Raw genomic sequence first — 18,110 nt, 5'->3', positions numbered from 1 at the left:
GTTACTTCCCCAGACTCAGCACACCCCCATTTCTATTCTTATGAACTGATTGGAATGGGACATTTGTAGAGGATGAGATGGTTGACTGAGCACTGGGAATATTTCCCCTCTCCCTAGATGGGTTAACCTGTTTGTAAAATGGGTCATCCCTCTCCTGGTTCTGACCCTGAGATTGTGCACCACCAGTTCCCAGCGGGGGGAAATCTTCATGTTCCATATCAGAGGTACCGGAGTTGTCAGCTGTTCGCCTAATATCGGTAGTCGATTTCAGTCGCACCTGACGTTTGGGTTTAGGGCCAGAATGGTTTGGGGGTGCAGGGCTGGGGTTTTTAACAAAGTCTTTACTTGACAAAGACTCCCCCGAACTATTCCCTGGTGAATTCGCTAGTTTGCGTTTTCTTTTTGATTTGACTATTTCTAAATCACTGAGTCTTTGTTTATGTGGAGTGAATGTACACATTTCATCTTGCCAAAAACCAACAGCGGTAGTATCCGTCGGTCTGTCCGTCTCGGTCCGGACATTTCCTGCGACCTCCAATGGTCGTAGAGGTGCATTATCTCTAGTGGAGCCGACCGGGCCGAGTCGGGCCGATTCGGGAGTCCGAGACGTTACAAAAAAATCAATGCTGTCTCCAGCAATGAACACAGAGTTTTCAGATTCAGAGACTGTCAAACGACCGATTGTTTGCCGCACCCCCGGGGATGCTTTGTGCAGAGGTATTTAAAATCCTACCAATAGACCTGTTCAGGTTCATAATGGCCCTGTAGACATCGTTAGTCATAGCCATTGTGTACACGTGGGATATGAGAAGTATTAGTTTTAAATTAGCAAGCTATAGTGAACTACAGGGCTATATCAAGATCTAGTTAATTAGTATCTGGCACTACTTATACCAACCTTATTACAACAGAGTAGTAACACTAATTGAAATTTAGACAAAAGCGGTTTACAAATACAAAATAACGAGATTCAAAATGGCGGACGGAAAGACGAAGAAGAAGTTACACGTGTTGAAGAAAAACACCACTGGTATGGATACGAACCTTCAGACAACAAAAATACATAAACACAGCTAATAAATAAACTTTCAGCTAGCTCGGTGATTAAAAAAAAAAGAGTTGGTAGACACACTGATGAACTTAGATGAAACTAGATTATCAGAGGCCACAAAACACGACCTTCCTGCTCCCCGACTGCGTAGGAATCAGGTGTGTTTTTTTTGGGTTTTTTTTTTTTCTTGTTTTTTTTTCAGTTTCAGGCAGCACCGGACATGCCGGGTACCCCATTTATTTTTCAAATTCCTACCTATTTACAATCAACCAGGTTCTCATTGAATATTAAAATAAGGATGTACATAAATATATTTGTGCTTGTATTATAATAAATACAGTTTATTTAGTGCGTGCTTGTGTTTTTTGTATCTTTTACTATAATTAGTGTGTATTGCTTTAATAATTATTTACAAGAAATTAACCTGGTTTGCGGACCTGGCCCCCAAAGCTACAAGCCGGGGGGGTCCAAGTCTGTTTTTCTACATTTTTGTGCACTTAGTCATTATTTCTCATAGTTTATAAGTAATGTCGAAGGCGTCATTGCACGAGGCAATGACCTCTTCGATACACCAGTGTTTAAGGAATTTTTCTTTTCTGTCTGGCCGCTCTAAGGCGGCAAAATATTCTGTTTCCACCCTTGAGTAAACCAAGTGTTTAAAAAGTGCCATTTCATTACATGGCTTATTTCCCTCTAATAGTTTTCTAGTTGTCCATATTACCCTTATTGCTTTGCTCCAGAGAAAAATTCCTAGCTGCGATGCATAATTACCAAGTTTGTATTTAATGCCAAAAATCATGGCATATGGGTTTAAACGGAATTTATTGCCTAAGAGTTTTTTAAAGATAGGTTCAATTTGTTTAATAAAAAGTTTGTTTTTTTTGCAGTGAAAAAAGGCATGCAAGACTGAGTCCACTCCGTCGCACACAAGGCACACACGGGTGCACACGACACAACTCCATCGAATAACACAGAAACACGGGTGAGCACATCTCCATGCGAATACACGAAAACACAGAACATTTCACGGTTGAAAACAAACACAGAGGCGAACACAACAAAAACACACATCACAAAGAAACACACTTTTTTTCCTGGTCGCATAGCGAAAGGGGTGGGGGAGTCCAGGGGCGGGTCCGTTCCGTTTACCATAGCTAGGTTTAAATCGTTGTCATTCTCGGTGTCCGTGTCCAGTCCGGGTCGGGGGGTGGTTGAAAACAGAAGGGGGGGGGGGGGGGTTCCCAAAACCTAAGTTTTGGAGGCCTTCTGGCCCTTGGATCTGGAGGGGGTTGGGCCTGGGGGAGCATATGACATGCCTTCTCCGGCGTAGTGCCGTCCGACGAAGAAAGATCTCTCTTTCTTTCCTTTTCCTTTTCCCTTTCCTTTCTCTCTTCCTCGCTTTTTCCTTCTTCTTCTCTTTTCTCAACCTTTCTATCCTCTCTTTGATCTCTCTCTCCACCTTCTCTATTTCTTCCTGGGGGTCGGTGCTGATGACTAAATCAGCGCTTTCCTCGTCAGCGTCTGGGGTAGAGGTAGGGTTTAACTCACCTACTGCTACGACCTTTTCTAGGTCCCCTCCTCTTACAATATCCGAGAAGGATATCTGTCTGTCAGGGCAGTCCCACTGGTGGTGGTCGGGTTTGCCACAACTAAAACAGAGCTCCGGCTGATTCCTGTACTTGACAGTGAACCACTCGTGAGCTGCTGTCTTCAGCCGGCTAGGTATGTCTCTCACGAGCTCGATTTTAAGGCTGCGTTCGCCGGTTTTCACGTGAGTATTTCTCCACGTGGCGTGGTCCGTTTTCACAACTATGGAGCCGTAGCTCTGCAGAATTTGGTCAACGTAGATATTCGCTACAGTGAGTGGCAGACCCCTGATCCGCACCCACGTGCCTCCTGGGAAGCGTGGGCCTATGTCTAGACACCTGTCTCTTATACTAAGGCCCTGTAGTTCTAGTCTGTCTCTTATCTCCTGTGAGTCAACATGCAACTCCCAGGTGTTGCGCCCCTTAGGGACAACAGCCAGAAGGTGATGGACGATGGGGCCTAGTGCCCGGCAGATCTCCCCTGACAGGGGTGGGGTGAAGCCCGGAGCGTTTAGGAACAGAGGCTTGGCGTACTCACCACCGCTGGTACTGGGACTGGAGCTGGCAGGAGTTGTCTCTCTTTCCATCGTTTCGGCAGACAGCATTTCCACTGGTTGGAACGGGATAAGCTGGGGGTCTAATAAGTAATTTTATTTATTTTAGATTTAGTGTAGAGCGCCTAAACCCAAACAAACTCACTACTATGACCAAAAGGCCGAGAAGCGAATCAGTATGCCAAACTAAACCCTCTAAGCTAAACTTAATATACTCCTTAATACAAAACTCAATGGTGGTGTCTAGACTATAAATAATTTAAAACCAATAATTAACAGCTAATAATTCAAGACCAAACCCAACCTAATTATTTTCCCCACTAATAACTACCATTTATAAACTTAACATTAATCCAGTTAGTTAATTACTCTAACCAACTTTAATTACCTAACAATAACATAATAACATAATGACATAACAGACTTATACAAATAGTTATTTCCCTTACATCACTTATATAATTCAAACCCATTTCCGTTACAAAAGGAACGCACCCCAAGTCTGTGTGTACTCTGAGAAATGTGTCGTGACATAGGCATTTCTGTGCTTTGAGCGATAACTTTAGTGGAACCATGAATAGAGCTTCACGCAAACAACGGCTATAAAGATCAGGAAAGCAAGCAGTGGGATTATGGCCAGATTTACTTTACCACCATTCTTGAGCAGCCATGATGCCACGTCATACGTCTGCTCCCAGTGATCGGTTTTGTTTCGAGGCATGGATTTATGTGATGTTTGGGATGCTTGTACAGAACTGGTCAATGAACTTGATGTTGACCTTGAGATGTCTTCAGGTTCTGCACTAGAAGGTGATGAAACGTTTGTTGCATTATAAACGTTTCTTGTGTTAATAAAATCTGTGACATTTGATATGTTCTTTGCATCATAAATATTTGTAGTATTAGCAGTGTACATGGAATCATTGCTATTGGAATACTGAGTACTGGCTAATACCTGGAAATCTATTAAAACAGTGCCTAAAAGGAGAACAAGACCAAAAAAAATTGATTTCACAATGATGGCTACCGGACGTTTGTCGTGAGGAGGCATAATGGTCACAGGACATCTGCTGGGAATGAACACAAACACTGATGAAAAATACTACAAATCTTTGGCTAAAAGTCTTTGAAAGATTCTATACAAAATCTGTTTTCAGTGCATGGTTACAGTACGAACATACTTGTACAACATACCCGTATAGCTTAAATCACAAACACTAATGGTAAATGCACAAATTCTTTGGCTGAAAGTTCTTGGGAGATTTTTTACACAATTTATTTATAGTACATATTTATAGCAAGAATGTCTGGGTATAACAAGTAGCTTAAAACACTCCTATTCCTCGAACATACATGCACATCCAGCATCCAGGAACTAAATGTCAAAAGGCTCATATTCTCAGATTCAGCTGTTGAAGTATCCTTTTTATGTCCAACTGTTCAGAAACGAACAGCAAGCTGCTATTTCGATGATGTTCCAAGTACAGCACTGAAATGACAAAAAGGAAAGGAATGTTTGTTTAACCACTCAAAATGTCATTCTATTGACCCACGTTATACAATGCATGTGAACCATTAAAATCACTGACTCTAGTTTATGAAGTACATACTGCTATTGTTTCGCATTAAAAATATTTAATAAATACATGTATTATTAACACCAAAACCACATTACACTTGCCAAAATTAATAATATAAGCAATAAGTTGTTAAGTTATTTATTTTTAATTTAAAAAAAAGCTACAAAAAAAACCCAACTGCATAATACTTTTGTATATATATACAAATATATAGAGCATTCGTCACAAGTGTTTTTTTTAAGATGGAAAATATCAACCGAATCTACATGTATGTTAATCAGTATTTGTTCAGTCTCGATTAACTAGACAAGGTTGATATTTTACATATTAAAAAACACGAGTTGCGAATTCTATTTATCCTATAACAATTCTAAAATAACATTTTAATTAAATTTTTAGTCAATCACAGTACTAAGTCGCCGCCATCGGTAATATGACGTCATCACGATTAGCACAAATTAGTTTGATGTCACACATTTTAACTAAATCTTTGAAAAAGTTACGCTCAGGTACACAGGTCTTGTTGGCAAATGACCCATCCACAGCAACACATTACCTAGAGACCTTGCAAATGTGCATACCATTATTAACCGGGTTAATACACTAAATTATCACATGGGATTATGTCATGGATACCATGAGTAAGTTATAGGATAAATTACATTTTATTACATTTGTATATATAAATATTTAAAACAGACAAAAATTGTAATTGTAGTAAATTTCAATTATTAAAAAAAAATCTATTAGTCAGAAATTTGTTACAGTGGCAGTTGCCATAATATTTAGTAATTTTAAAAGTATTAAAGTAGAGTATTTTTCTTTAAAGGTTATACAATTATGAACTATGAGACACTGTATAGTTTAAATCTATTTTACTGTAAAATTTGTATTCCCAATAATGAAAAAAAGGTGTTATTTCTACTTTTGCTTTCATGTAAGCACTGTAAAACATTTTACAAAATTTATACCAACGCCAAATGTTCAAAGCTTTATCCGAAAACAAGGACACTTTATATGTGACACTAATTTAATGTTTTCAGTATGTACATGTACACTATACAAAAATAAATTATGTCACAATTCATGTAAAAATCATATGAATTACATTTCATTTTATTTCATCTTATTTGCATGCTTATATCCATTAAGGTTCAAGCATGCTGTCCTTGTCACACACCTCAGCTATCTTGGCTGTCTGTCCATGACAGTGGGTTAGTTGTTAGTTGGTTAGTGGTTAGTGGGAGAGAAGAGGGTGTAGTGGCCTTACACCTACCCATTGAGCCCCTAAGAACTCACTCTGGTTTGGAGCAGGTACCAGGCTGCGAACCCTGTACCTATCAACCTGCAGTCCGATGGCTTAACCACACCGCCACCGAGGCTGGTATGAATTGCAAATCATTATTCAAGAGAGTTAACTCTTAGTCCTTTTTCTTTTTAGCCAAAAAGCAATTCAGGAATTTCAATATTTTATATAAAAATCAAATACACGTAGCCTTTAATGAATGACCATATGTTTGACGTCCAATAGCCGATCATAAGATAAAAAAATCAATGTGCTCTAGTGGTGTTGTTAAATAAAATAAACTTTTTTTTTTCTTTTTTTTTTAATGAAATGAAATAATTAAAAGTAATCTACATAATAAATGTTTATATTCAAGCACTGAATTATTACCTACCTGAAAGTATGACTAGTTTTCCAGAAAAACAGAGACAAAAACTACATGTGGATCTGTATACATACAGTGTGTATGCGTAACTACAAATCTGACACTTCGAGAATTCTACATAATTGTATACTTGACCTTTACTTGTAATCTGTCAAACAAAAAGTTAGTCAGTCCACTGTGAGCTCCATGTTGACACATTTTTTAAACTTCAGCACTGAAGTACAGTGAAAACTGTCTAAACCGGGACCTAATATTTATACGATTTAAACCAATTTACAGGGGTGCAGAAATGGAAAATATTTACAGTAACTAGCCCGCTGGACCAAAATCAACTAAACTTTATGAGCCCACTGTAAAGTATTAAAAAGTCATTGTTAAAGACTTACGTTTAATAACGGAACCAGAGCAAACTTGCAAACTTTTACATTCAGGCCATGATGTACGTTCCGTTCGTGTGCCCTCCTCCTAATGTCCTTGAGCACCACACTGGTGGGAGGTTAACGTGACTTAACTATTAATGTACTTATCATTACATCTCCAGTCTTTTAAAGATAAGAAACATCTATATATACTTGGTTACCTAAAGATGGCCTTCTTTGACTACAGATGTACAGGATGACTACAAATTCACTTACTAAAATAAAATAATAAACTGAAGAACTTTTTCTTGTTCTTGTAAACTAATATTTAAGGTTCAATAATAATCAGTCCATTTCTTGGAACTATTTCTTTAACACCCTAACCTTATCCAGTCCTTGGAATTTATTAAAACAATTACACCCTAACCTTATCCAGTCCTAACACATCTTTTCACTGTGGATGAAGCAGTTTTCAATCAGCCTATCCGGTTTTCGAATATTCCGACCACTTTTCGTTGTTGGTTGTATACTAACTTCCTCCGATGGTTGCTTATCTTCCTCTGGATCACTAAATGAACTGGTTTCTGATGATCTGTTGCTGTGATCAGGTCTTAGATCACGCCTATTCCGACGAATCTCAACACCACTTTGCATTTTTACTAGATATGACCTTGGTGCAGGACTTCGTACTACTGTTCCTTGTTCAGTCCACTTTTAATTATGGTAAATTCTAACTTTGTCTCCAGACGAAAGAGGTTTTAGTTCTCTTACTGCTTTTTTATCATGAAAATGTTTCTGGGAGTAACGTTGTTGCTTTCTCCATTTGACCACAGATTTTGATTTAGGTACAGTCAATTTTGAAACAGTTATGGGAAGATTGCCACAGAGTTGTCTTCCCATTAAGAGCTGAGCTGGAGAAAGTCCATTCCCCAACTGAGTTGTTCGGTAGGCTAGTAGCCCTAAATGCGGATCTTCACCACAATCCAGGCATTTTCACATTAGCGACTTAACCTTCTGACTACTGCAGGCGAGATATCTCGCCCGACGTCACGTCAGTCGATATACTGTACACTGTATACAGTGCATTCCCCAATTCATATTTCCCGCCGTTTTGCACACGACACTCACCGGAAATGGAAATATAATTAAAGAAAAAAGATTTTTTTTCAAAATGGTGGTTTTTGTTTTGATTTTTTCAATTGAAAATACCTTGAAATTTTTAGTTCAAAAAGTGGTTTTCGGCAAGTATTTTCGCTTGACAACAATGGCGGCACGTCGCGGTAATTTTCAGGGATCGATAGCTGATTGTAACAGCTAATTTGATAATAAATTTGATCGTTTTACCAACAACGAAAATTACCAAATATTGCAATATGAATCGTAGTTCGGGTTTAAAAAAAAATTCTGGTCAGAAAACCACTGTTATCGGGAATAATGGACATAAATACTGGACAGCTGGCCACAAATGCCCGTAAGTAAACGCAACTTTTTAGATTTTTTGCCTAATTTTAATCACCATTAGCGGATCTAAAATAATAAAAAATACAAAAAAAAGACACGAAAATAATACTTACCAATTCATATATGAACTTTATTTCATGTATTTATCAAACATTTAAGTGAATATATGTGAGTAAAAATTATAAACTTGTACCCACTCAACGTGGTTTTTGTTAAAAATTAATCCAGTAGTCTAAAGGTTAACAGTCTGAACCGTTTTTTCAGCCAGTCTATTGGACTGAGGAAATTTCGGACTACTTGTAACATGTTGGAAATCCCAATCTTTTGAAAACTGAGCGAATTCCATACTACTGTAGCACGGTCCATTATCACTGAGAACTTCTTCCGGAATGCCATGTCTAGCAAATGTAGTTTTCATTGCTAGTATCACCGAGCTGCTCGACTGACTTGACAGTCCTATCACCTCTGGATAATTTGAATATGAATCAACAATAACAATGTAGTCTTTTCTCCCGAGTTCAAACAAATCTGTCGATACTTTTTGCCATGGTCGCATTGGCAATGGATGTGTGAGTAGAGGTTCAGCCATTTGCTGCTTCTGATTAGCTTGACATGTTTCACACTGTTTTACCATATTGACAATATCCTGGTTCATGCAAGGCCAGAAAACTACTTCTCGAGCTCTCTGCTTGCACTTTTCCATACCCAAGTGTCCTACATGAATTTTCCCAAGAATGCAAGAACGCATCTTATCTGGAATCACAACTTGCGTTCCTTTAAACACCATTCCATTAATGACTGATAGTTCATCTCTGTAATTCCAAAAAGGTATCAACTCTTTTCGGCACTGTGACCTTTCTTCTGGCCACCCATTCAATATTGTGTTTACAAGAGATTGCATCACTGCATCTTCTGCTGTACTTTTGCAGATTTCTTCTTGTTTCTGGTCACTTACTGGGATTGACGAAATAACACCATCAACGTATGTTTCTACATCATTTTCTGTTGTGGAATTCTGACCTTCAATAGGCGTTCTGGAAAGGGTATCTGCTGTGTACATGAATCTACCTGGTATGTAGGCAAGATGTATGTCATACTTCTGTAATCGAAGTCGTAATCTCTGGATTCTTGCTGGACAATCGTTCAATCCTTTTGAGAATATTGCAATCAGGGGTTTGTGGTCAGTTTCTACTTCCACAGTTTGGCCATAAATATACTGATGAAAACGTTCACATGCATACGTGATTGCCAGAGCTTCTCTTTCAATAGGTGCATATCGGCTTTCGGTTTCTGAAGTTGCTCTTGAGGCATAAGCTACTGGAAGCCATTCTTCAGCATGTTTTTGAAGTAAAACTGCACCCAAGCCTTTCTGACTTGCATCACAAGAAATTTTTATGGATTTTAACGGATCATAATACTGAAGTACTTGCTTGACACTAAGGATTTCAGTTTCTCGAAAGCAGTATCATGATTTGGTGTCCAATCAAAGTTATTGTTTTTGTCCAATAGTTCTCTCAGAGTTGCTGTTCGTTCGGATAAATCCGGCAGAAAGCAAGCCAGGTATTTTATCATACCAAGAAATCTTTGGAGATCTTTCTTGCATGTTGGAGTTTCTATGCTGCAGATTGCTTCTACTTTCTTAGGATCAGGCTTTAAACCATCTTTTGACAGAGTATCTCCAAGGAATGTTAGTTCTGAAACACCAATTTCACACTTTTCTTTTTGAAGTTTAAGTCCAACTTTTCTTGCTTTTTCAAGAACTTGGCACAATCTTCTGTTATGCTCTTGTTCATTTTTACCCCAGACAATGATATCTTCCATAGATGTATCAACTCCATCCATGTGTTCGAATAATGAATGAATGATTCTGTGATAAATTTCAGGTGCACTCGATATACCAAATGGCAGTCTGAGAAAACGAAATCTTCCGATTGGCGAATTGAATGTGCATAATCGTGAACTCTGTTCATCCAACTGTATTTGCCAGAACCCATTTGACGCATCAAGTTTCGAAAAGACTTTAGCTCCTGCAAATCGTGACATTATTTCCTCACGAGTAGGGAGTTTAAAATGTTCCTGAAGAATTGCTTTATTCAAGTTCCGCGGATCCATACAGACTCGAAGTTTTCCATTAGCCTTGTGTACTACAACAAGTGAATTCACCCATTCTGTTGGCTCTTCAATTTTTTCAATCACCTTCATGTCTTCCATCTTATGAAGTTCTGCTTTGAGCTTATCATATAAGGCAAATGGTACTTTCCTACATGGCTCAACAACTGGTATTGCATCATTATGCAGTTTTATGCTAACTTTTCCTGGGAGACAACCAAGACCTTCAAATGTATCAGCATACTCCTTGATATCCGTTTCAATGTGATGTTCAAGTGACAGTACTCGTTTCACCAAACCCATTTTTTCGCATGACTTGCAGCCCAAAATAGGTCGTACATCTTCATCACTGATGATAAACAATGCTCTGTATCGACTATCCTTGTAGCAAAGTTCCAGTACACACTGACCTTTTACCGGTACATTTCCTCCATCATATGCTTTCAACAGAACCTTACTGCTGTTTAGTTTTGGCTTTTGCAACAAGTTTTGAAAATCTTTGTAACCCAATATGTTCACATCTGAACCTGTGTCAAGTTTTAAAGGTACAAGAGTTTTGTTTATTAATATTGGAACAATCCATGATTCACTTTCTTTATTTACTGACTGAACTGTGTCAACAAAGAACTCTGTATCAACTGAATAAACTTTTTGTTCATTGTGTTGTTTGCGATCAGGCGTTTGGCTTATTTTTTGTCTTCTGTCAACTCCAGACGAGGGACTTTTGTGTTGTTTGGTGCGACACATTTTTTGAAAATGATTTTGGCCACCACATTTAAAACAGGTTTTGCCTTGTGCTGGGCAGATTCGACCACGGTGAATCAAACCACATCTTGAGCAATCAACAGTTTGACCGTGTGTTAAAGTAGCATCATATTTTCGAATTGGTTTGTAATTTTGTGTACATTTTTTATGCACTGCGTCAACAACTACAGATTGATCTGTCATGACTTTCACGTGAGAAGCGGTTACCTCAGCTGTATGGCAAATTTCAATACATTTATCTAGAGATAAGTCCCCTTCTCTCAGCAAACGTGCTCTTGTTGTAATATCGCGAACACCCTCAATGATTCTATCTCTTATTAACCCATCTCTAAGTTCTCCATAATGACAGTCTTTGGATAGCTGTCTCAGATCTGTTAAAAACTGATCAAAAGTTTCATCCGGTTTTTGGACACGACCATTGAACATATGCCTTTCGTACGTTTCGTGTTTTTTCGGTGTACAATAGTCATCAAACTTTTTAATTAGCGGCGCTATTTTCCAATTTTCATTTTCCTCAAACACAAAAGTGTTCGACAGTTCAATTGAAGACTCACCAGCAAGGGACAGAAATGTCGCGCATTGTAACTTTTCGTTTTTCTTATCCTTTCCGTCGCGCACATGTACAGTGTATATTGCTGCAGCCAACGGCGCCAATTTTCTGAAACGTTTCCTTCTAGGGATAGCGGTTTTGGAGCAGGGACGTGATCCGACATTATTTCAGTGGGTTAAACACTTACTTTGTTCACTGTTGACACCATGTAATATATTAAAAAGTCATTGTTAAAGACTTACAACGTTTAATAACGGAACCAGAGCAAACTTGCAAACTTTTACATTCAGGCCATGATGTACGTTCCGTTCGTGTGCCCTCCTCCTAATGTCCTTGAGCACCACACTGGTGGGAGGTTAACGTGACTTAACAATTAATGTACTTATCATTACACCCACCAGAATTTCTACTCGTCTGCCAGTCTATAGAACAATATATTATTAACAATATTATAATATACAGTGTCTTCACTTCAAATTATATATAGAGAGAGATATTGACAAAACATTATTAAGAACATTTGGTAAGTGATCAACATCACATGGCAAACCAACTCAAAAAGACAGGTAGACCGTTGGACTGGTAGTTGCATTTTTTAACTCGTCCGTCAGAATTTTTACTCGCATTTGGCGAGCAGGTGAGTACTTTCTGCAGCCCTAAATTTAAAGAGTTAATAAAAGTTAAAGTTTGTTTTGTTTAATGACAGCACTAGAGCACATTGATTTATTAATCATCAACTATTGAGTATCAAATATTTGGGAATTTTGACATAATTATAGAGGAAACCCACTACATTTTTCCATTTTGAAATCTGAGGGAACCGGAAGTCGGTTCATGTGGTTTTTACATAGGTAACCAATTGTTTGGTTACGTGAATTATATTTGCGTAACCCGTGGGTTACCTGATCGGTTACCTCAAAATTACATTGAAATTATAGTTTGAATACATAGTTTTTAGCTCAAACATAAAGTTAAAACAAATACAAAAGAAAACATTTTACAAAAAAAAAAAAAAGTCTTTAATGCTTGCTAAAGTTAACAATATTATAAAAGAACTGAATATCAGCCCCAGTACTAAAACAAAATACAGGGCCATAGCGAATGTCAAGATTAGTAAAGTTCCAAGCTTTTAATCCTTCTGACGTTCAAAGTGACTCCCCCTGCGTGTGCTGTAACCTCACCGTGGTGCAGGGGTGTAACATTCTCTTTGAGAATGGCCAATACAGCACAAAATTGATGTTTTGAGTAGAATTCAGTATCCGTAAAATTCTGTGATATTTGTGTTTTTGCACAGTTCTTTACACTGTTTTTGTTTAAGTCTTGAATTTTATATTGATATTGATCATCACTTTATTTCTTTGCGTTACCATAGTTTGACACCCAATAGCCGATGTATTTTTCGTGCTGGGGTGTCGTTAAACATTCATTCATTCATTCATTCATTCATTCAAAGTGACTCCATTTTTTTTTTTAAATGGCTGAATATCATCCTATAGTCTGTTCTAAATATTGTTATTATGACTGTGTACATTCCACCTTTATTGGCGGTCCATTTTTTTCTAGTGAAATTGTATGTTTTGATTTGCATCTTATAATTATATGAGTCACTTTGCATTAATGCTAAACATTAAATAAATTTATATAAATAACTGGGGAAAAAAGAAAATATATATATATATATGTATATATATAGTCATTTATTAGAAGTTGGACTATCACATAGTGAAAATATATACAATTAAAAGCACACATTTTTATTACATTTTTATATATTATACTCTGTGTGTGTGTGTCTGTGTGTGTGTGTGTGTGTGTGTGTGTGTGTGCAAAAATATGAACAAAGCTAAAAATGTGTTTTTCATGGGACAAAGAAATAGATATTATCAGACACCAATAATACAAATAAAAATATTAACATGAATAATACATGTATCAAAATGTAACTGAAACTTAGTTTTTAAAAATACATGGGTTACACCCAACAGCCTCTGCTACACCACCCCACCCCACCCCCTACATCCCCCCCCCTCCATTGCTATAAATGCATATAAACACCAATAATGCAAATAAAAAAATGAACATGTATAATACATGTATCAAAATGTAACTGAAACTTAGTTTTTGAAAAATACATGGGTTACACCCAACAGCCTCTGCTACAAAACCACGACCACCCCCACCCCCCCCCCCTACAACTCCCCCACCCCCACCCCCACCCCATATGCATTACATGGATAATATCAATAAGTATAACGAAAATGCCTACCTAGCCTGCCTGCGAGTATATTAGTGACTGCCTGTTACCTATATCCGACCGATCTCGGTGGCGCAGTGGTTAAGCCATCGGTCTCCAGACTGGTAGGTACTGGGTTCGTATCCTAGTCAAGGCATGGTACTTTTAATCCAGATACCGATGCCAAACCCTGAGCGAGTGCTCCGCAAGGCTCAATGGCTAGGTGTAACCCACTTGCACCGACCAGTGTTCCATAACTGGTTCAACAAAGGCCAGGGTTTGTGCTATCCTGTCTGGGGGAAGCGTATATAAAATATACCTTGCTGCCTATCGTACAAGAGTAGCCTATGTGGCAACAGCAAGGGGCGGATCCAGAATGTTCTGTAAGGGGGGGGGGGGGGGCGCAGATGTGATGTCGAAATCCAAACATGTGCGCTGAAGGTGCACGCTTCTGTGTGATGGGTTGAATGACTTTCCCAGAAAAATTTTGAAATGAAAGTGCCGCAGATACGATATCCTGCAATCTGAGAGTAAAATATAACCTAGCAAAACTGTCATGATTAGGGTGGGCGTGTGGACCATGCCCCCCCCCCCCCCCCCCCCCCGGATTCGCCTATGACAGCGGGTTTTCTCTCTCTCCTAACACTACCACTGTCAGGAAAACTAAGTTTCAGTTACATTTTGATACATGTATTATACATGTTATTTTTTTTTTGTGTGCATTATTGGTCTTTATATGCATTTATAGTAATGGGGGTGGGGTGGTGTAGCAGAGGCTGTTTGGTGTAACCCATGTATTTTTCAAAACTAAGTTTCAGTTACATTTTGATACATGTATTATACATGTTAATATTTTTATTTGTATTATTGGTGTTTGATAATATCTATTTCTTTGTCCCATGAAAAACACATTTTTAGCTTTGTTCATATTTATGCGCGCGCGCACACACACACACACAGACACACACACACACAGTATAATATATAAAAATGTAATAAAAATGTGTGCTTTTAATTGTATATATTTTCACTATGTGATAGTCCAACTACTAATAAATGACTATATATATTCCCCCCCCCCCCCCCCCCCCCCCCCCCAGTTATTTATATAAATTTATTTAATGTTTAGCATTAATGCAAAGTGACTCATATAAGATGCAAGTCAAAATATACAATTTCACTAGAAAAAATGGACCGCCAATAAAGGTGGAATGTACACAATAATAATAACAATCTTTAGAACAGACTATTCTCGGAACCGGCGTGACGTCACACGGCCTAGTTACCGATTATCCGGGTCTTTGGGGGTGAAGCAAAGCTTTAGTGATTACTGTTTTACATAGAATAAAGTTATCATATTAACTTTTTGGATGCCTTGCCTATTGTCATTTATTTTCTGTAGCTAACACATAGTTGCAGCATGTCTTATGAGTATTATAGCAGCTTGGGTTGTCGTATAAGAGAAACGAACAACGGAAATATGAATTAGTACAGTCTATATTTATTACGGACACGTTTCCGTATAGCTTATATTGTCGAGGGGACCTGACTAGAGGCAGGTTGGGCAGAACAATTTTTGTTGATGCAATATTCAGGCAATATTAATTATAAATTTTAACAACTTTGAAATGATAAGATAATTATTAATATTATAATAATTATGATGTGGGCTACAAAATATATAATTTGTATGTATAATAAAAAACTTTATATACATGATTCAAGATAATTATTTTTATGATTTAACATAATTATTTTATTTCCAAATAGAATGTAATAATTAAACAATTGCAAAGTTGTTACTTTACAACTTTAAATTACAGTATTATTATTGTCATTCTTATCATATAGATGTTTCGCAACTGAAAATGTTCCACTGAATACATTCTTTTATTCTTTAAAAAACAACAACAGTTTCTTGAAATAATGAAATGATTTTAAATTGCCCCCCATAATCTAAGTTAGGGTAGCAATTAATAACTCCCATATTATTTTGATGTCATGGTCTACAACCTACTAAAACATAGTGTTACGAATAAACATATAACTGTTTTAATAATAGGGTTTAACATGGTATATTTATTAATAAAACACAAAAACTTACCTGAGTAAATAATGGTTAACACACACACACACACACACATATATATATATATTAGTGTTGTATTATACCTAGTCAGTGGATATTGCAGATTTTGTCTTGGGCTGTATTGGAATTGTTATTGCAATTAAAATTTAAGTAATATGTACAAAACTAATTTTTCATAAGATACAGGTGGAAAAGGAGATGGGACAATTATCATGACTGTTAGAAAACTGATCTATATCAATATGCCTTCTGCTAGACTACACATATTTAACCGAAGTTGCTTTTAACCTGGGTTAAATTACCTCTTGTATAGATGCACTTATGTAGCATATTCAAGGAAAATGTATGAATGAGATGGTTAAATGTCATATTATTCTCCATGTGAAACAGTGTTTTTAGAAAGGAAAACAAATATCAAATATAGCGATGATCATTCATTTTATTGCAGATAATTGCTGAAGCAGCCTGTGTGCACACATGCACACACACACACACACACACACACACACACACACACATACACATAATCCGAAGAACTGCAGAATACCATAAAACGACATGTAGATGCAAAAAGGTAAGTCCTTTAACTTGAACAGAAGCAAAATCTACAAATATGCCACAACCACCAAATTGTTTGCCATTATAACCAAAATCTAATATAGTTTGTACCCGTTCCGTCAGTGCCCCCCCCCCCCCCCACTCCCAAAGTCGTTCCTACGGGCCTGATATATATATATATATATAGAGAGAGAGAGAGAGAGAGAGAGAGAGAGAGAGAGAGAGAGAGAGAGAGAGAGAGAGAGTGTGTGTGTGTGTGTGTGTGTGTGTGTGTGTGAAAATATCACCTATTTAATGTAGTTATGCAACAAACATGGACCAGTAACAGACCTACCCTCCCGTTAAAACAGTGCTTTTATGTAATGAATTTAGTAGACTTGTACACTGTTACCTACATGACTTCTGGTACACATAAGAGATGAGTCAGAATTTCCTCCTCCACTGGTTCATGGTCCTCTGATGTTGTACACTTCACTTTGGCAAACTCAGTATTGTACAAGTGTTAAAACGTCTTCAGCTTTCTGATTTTCTTGAATAATAGTATGAATAGTTAGATTGATCCAACGAATAAACTAGTTTATTTTTCTGTACATTGTATACAATATAGTTTACACATGAAAAATATTTCAACTAGGCCCCTACATTGCATATAGAAGGTAGAATACTACTGATTGCGTTTGCCACGTCATAATCGCTGGAACATATTTGTATTTTAGTCTTTACATAAGAGAAATTAATTTTATATTAAACGCCTTTCTCACACTCGAATGTGTAAAAGAAGAAAGGATTTTCAAAGGACCTTAGCTGCGCAGTGACAAGCGGGGGTAGTCAAACGGGTTCGGCCGATATCGTCTGCATTTTCTCGCCTTTAACTTTAGGTACACGGACAACAACATAAAGACATAAATAACTATACAATCGATAGTAAAAAGCGATTATGAGATTTGTCAATGTTATCAATATAACTAAGAATAGTATTTAGAGAAATTATTTTATCATGAGTGCAAGATCATGGTGGGTAGGTGAAAAAAACAGCATAATTTTATAACTTGAAAGATTACCAAGAAATAAAATTGATATGGCATAGGCCTACTGAAATTGTTTTGAAGAGCTATGTAGGCTACAGTTATAAAAATACGAACTTGACCTTTTGTGTTGAATGGTGCATACAAAAGATCTAAGTCTTGCTACTAATGGAACAAAATGTAGCGGGTTCCCTCTCAAGGACTATATATCAAAATTACCAAATATTTGACATCCAATAACCGATGATTAATGTGCTCTAGTGGTGTTGTTAACAAAACAAATTTTAACTTTTAACTCGACCTTTTTTCTTCTCTTTGTTGTAGTTTATAGGGTGTATACCACCAAATCAAATCCCATAGACGACGCTATAACTCATACATGCAGCGTATCAATCGACATATACATCACGGATATAAATACTACCACCCTCACCCTTAAATTGAATCAGAAAAAAATGGGGGTGAACCTGCTCATTTGAAAGGTAACGGGTAGCGTTTATGACTACCCTAGTTCCGCAAA

At 37.3% G+C, this 18,110-nt stretch overlaps 3 protein-coding genes across 3 annotated transcripts; all 3 read right to left on the bottom strand.

The window, feature by feature from the left end:
• Positions 1–1,241: 1,241 nt before the first annotated feature.
• Positions 1,242–17,206, bottom strand: LOC121390043. The gene is made up of 2 exons (XM_041521752.1): positions 16,961–17,206; positions 1,242–4,680 (listed from the first exon to the last, which is right to left on the bottom strand). Exon 2 carries the CDS (start codon positions 3,240–3,242, stop codon positions 2,223–2,225), a length of 1,020 nt encoding a protein of 339 aa, XP_041377686.1. The 5' UTR covers positions 3,243–4,680; positions 16,961–17,206; the 3' UTR covers positions 1,242–2,222.
• On the bottom strand, positions 8,494–9,321 carry LOC121368624 (uncharacterized protein K02A2.6-like). Its single transcript, XM_041493363.1, has one exon. It carries the CDS (start codon positions 9,319–9,321, stop codon positions 8,494–8,496), a length of 828 nt encoding a protein of 275 aa, XP_041349297.1.
• On the bottom strand, positions 9,663–11,117 carry LOC121368623 (uncharacterized protein K02A2.6-like). The gene has a single exon (XM_041493362.1). The coding sequence runs from the start codon at positions 11,115–11,117 to the stop codon at positions 9,663–9,665; it is 1,455 nt and encodes a 484-aa protein (XP_041349296.1).
• Positions 17,207–18,110: the final 904 nt, after the last annotated feature.

This window comes from Gigantopelta aegis, chromosome 3, assembly GCF_016097555.1.
Source record: "Gigantopelta aegis isolate Gae_Host chromosome 3, Gae_host_genome, whole genome shotgun sequence".
Classification (NCBI taxonomy): Eukaryota; Metazoa; Mollusca; class Gastropoda; order Neomphalida; family Peltospiridae; genus Gigantopelta; species Gigantopelta aegis.
The sequence above is the reverse complement of the archived record's forward strand: the minus strand, read 5'-3'. Positions and strand labels throughout refer to the sequence as shown.

Coding starts and splice junctions, on each gene's coding strand:
- LOC121368623 (XM_041493362.1), bottom strand. CDS start 11,117: ATGTGTCGCACCAAACAACACAAAAGTCCCTCGTCTGGAGTTGACAGA.
- LOC121390043 (XM_041521752.1), bottom strand. CDS start 3,242: ATGCTGTCTGCCGAAACGATGGAAAGAGAGACAACTCCTGCCAGCTCC.
- LOC121368624 (XM_041493363.1), bottom strand. CDS start 9,321: ATGTACACAGCAGATACCCTTTCCAGAACGCCTATTGAAGGTCAGAAT.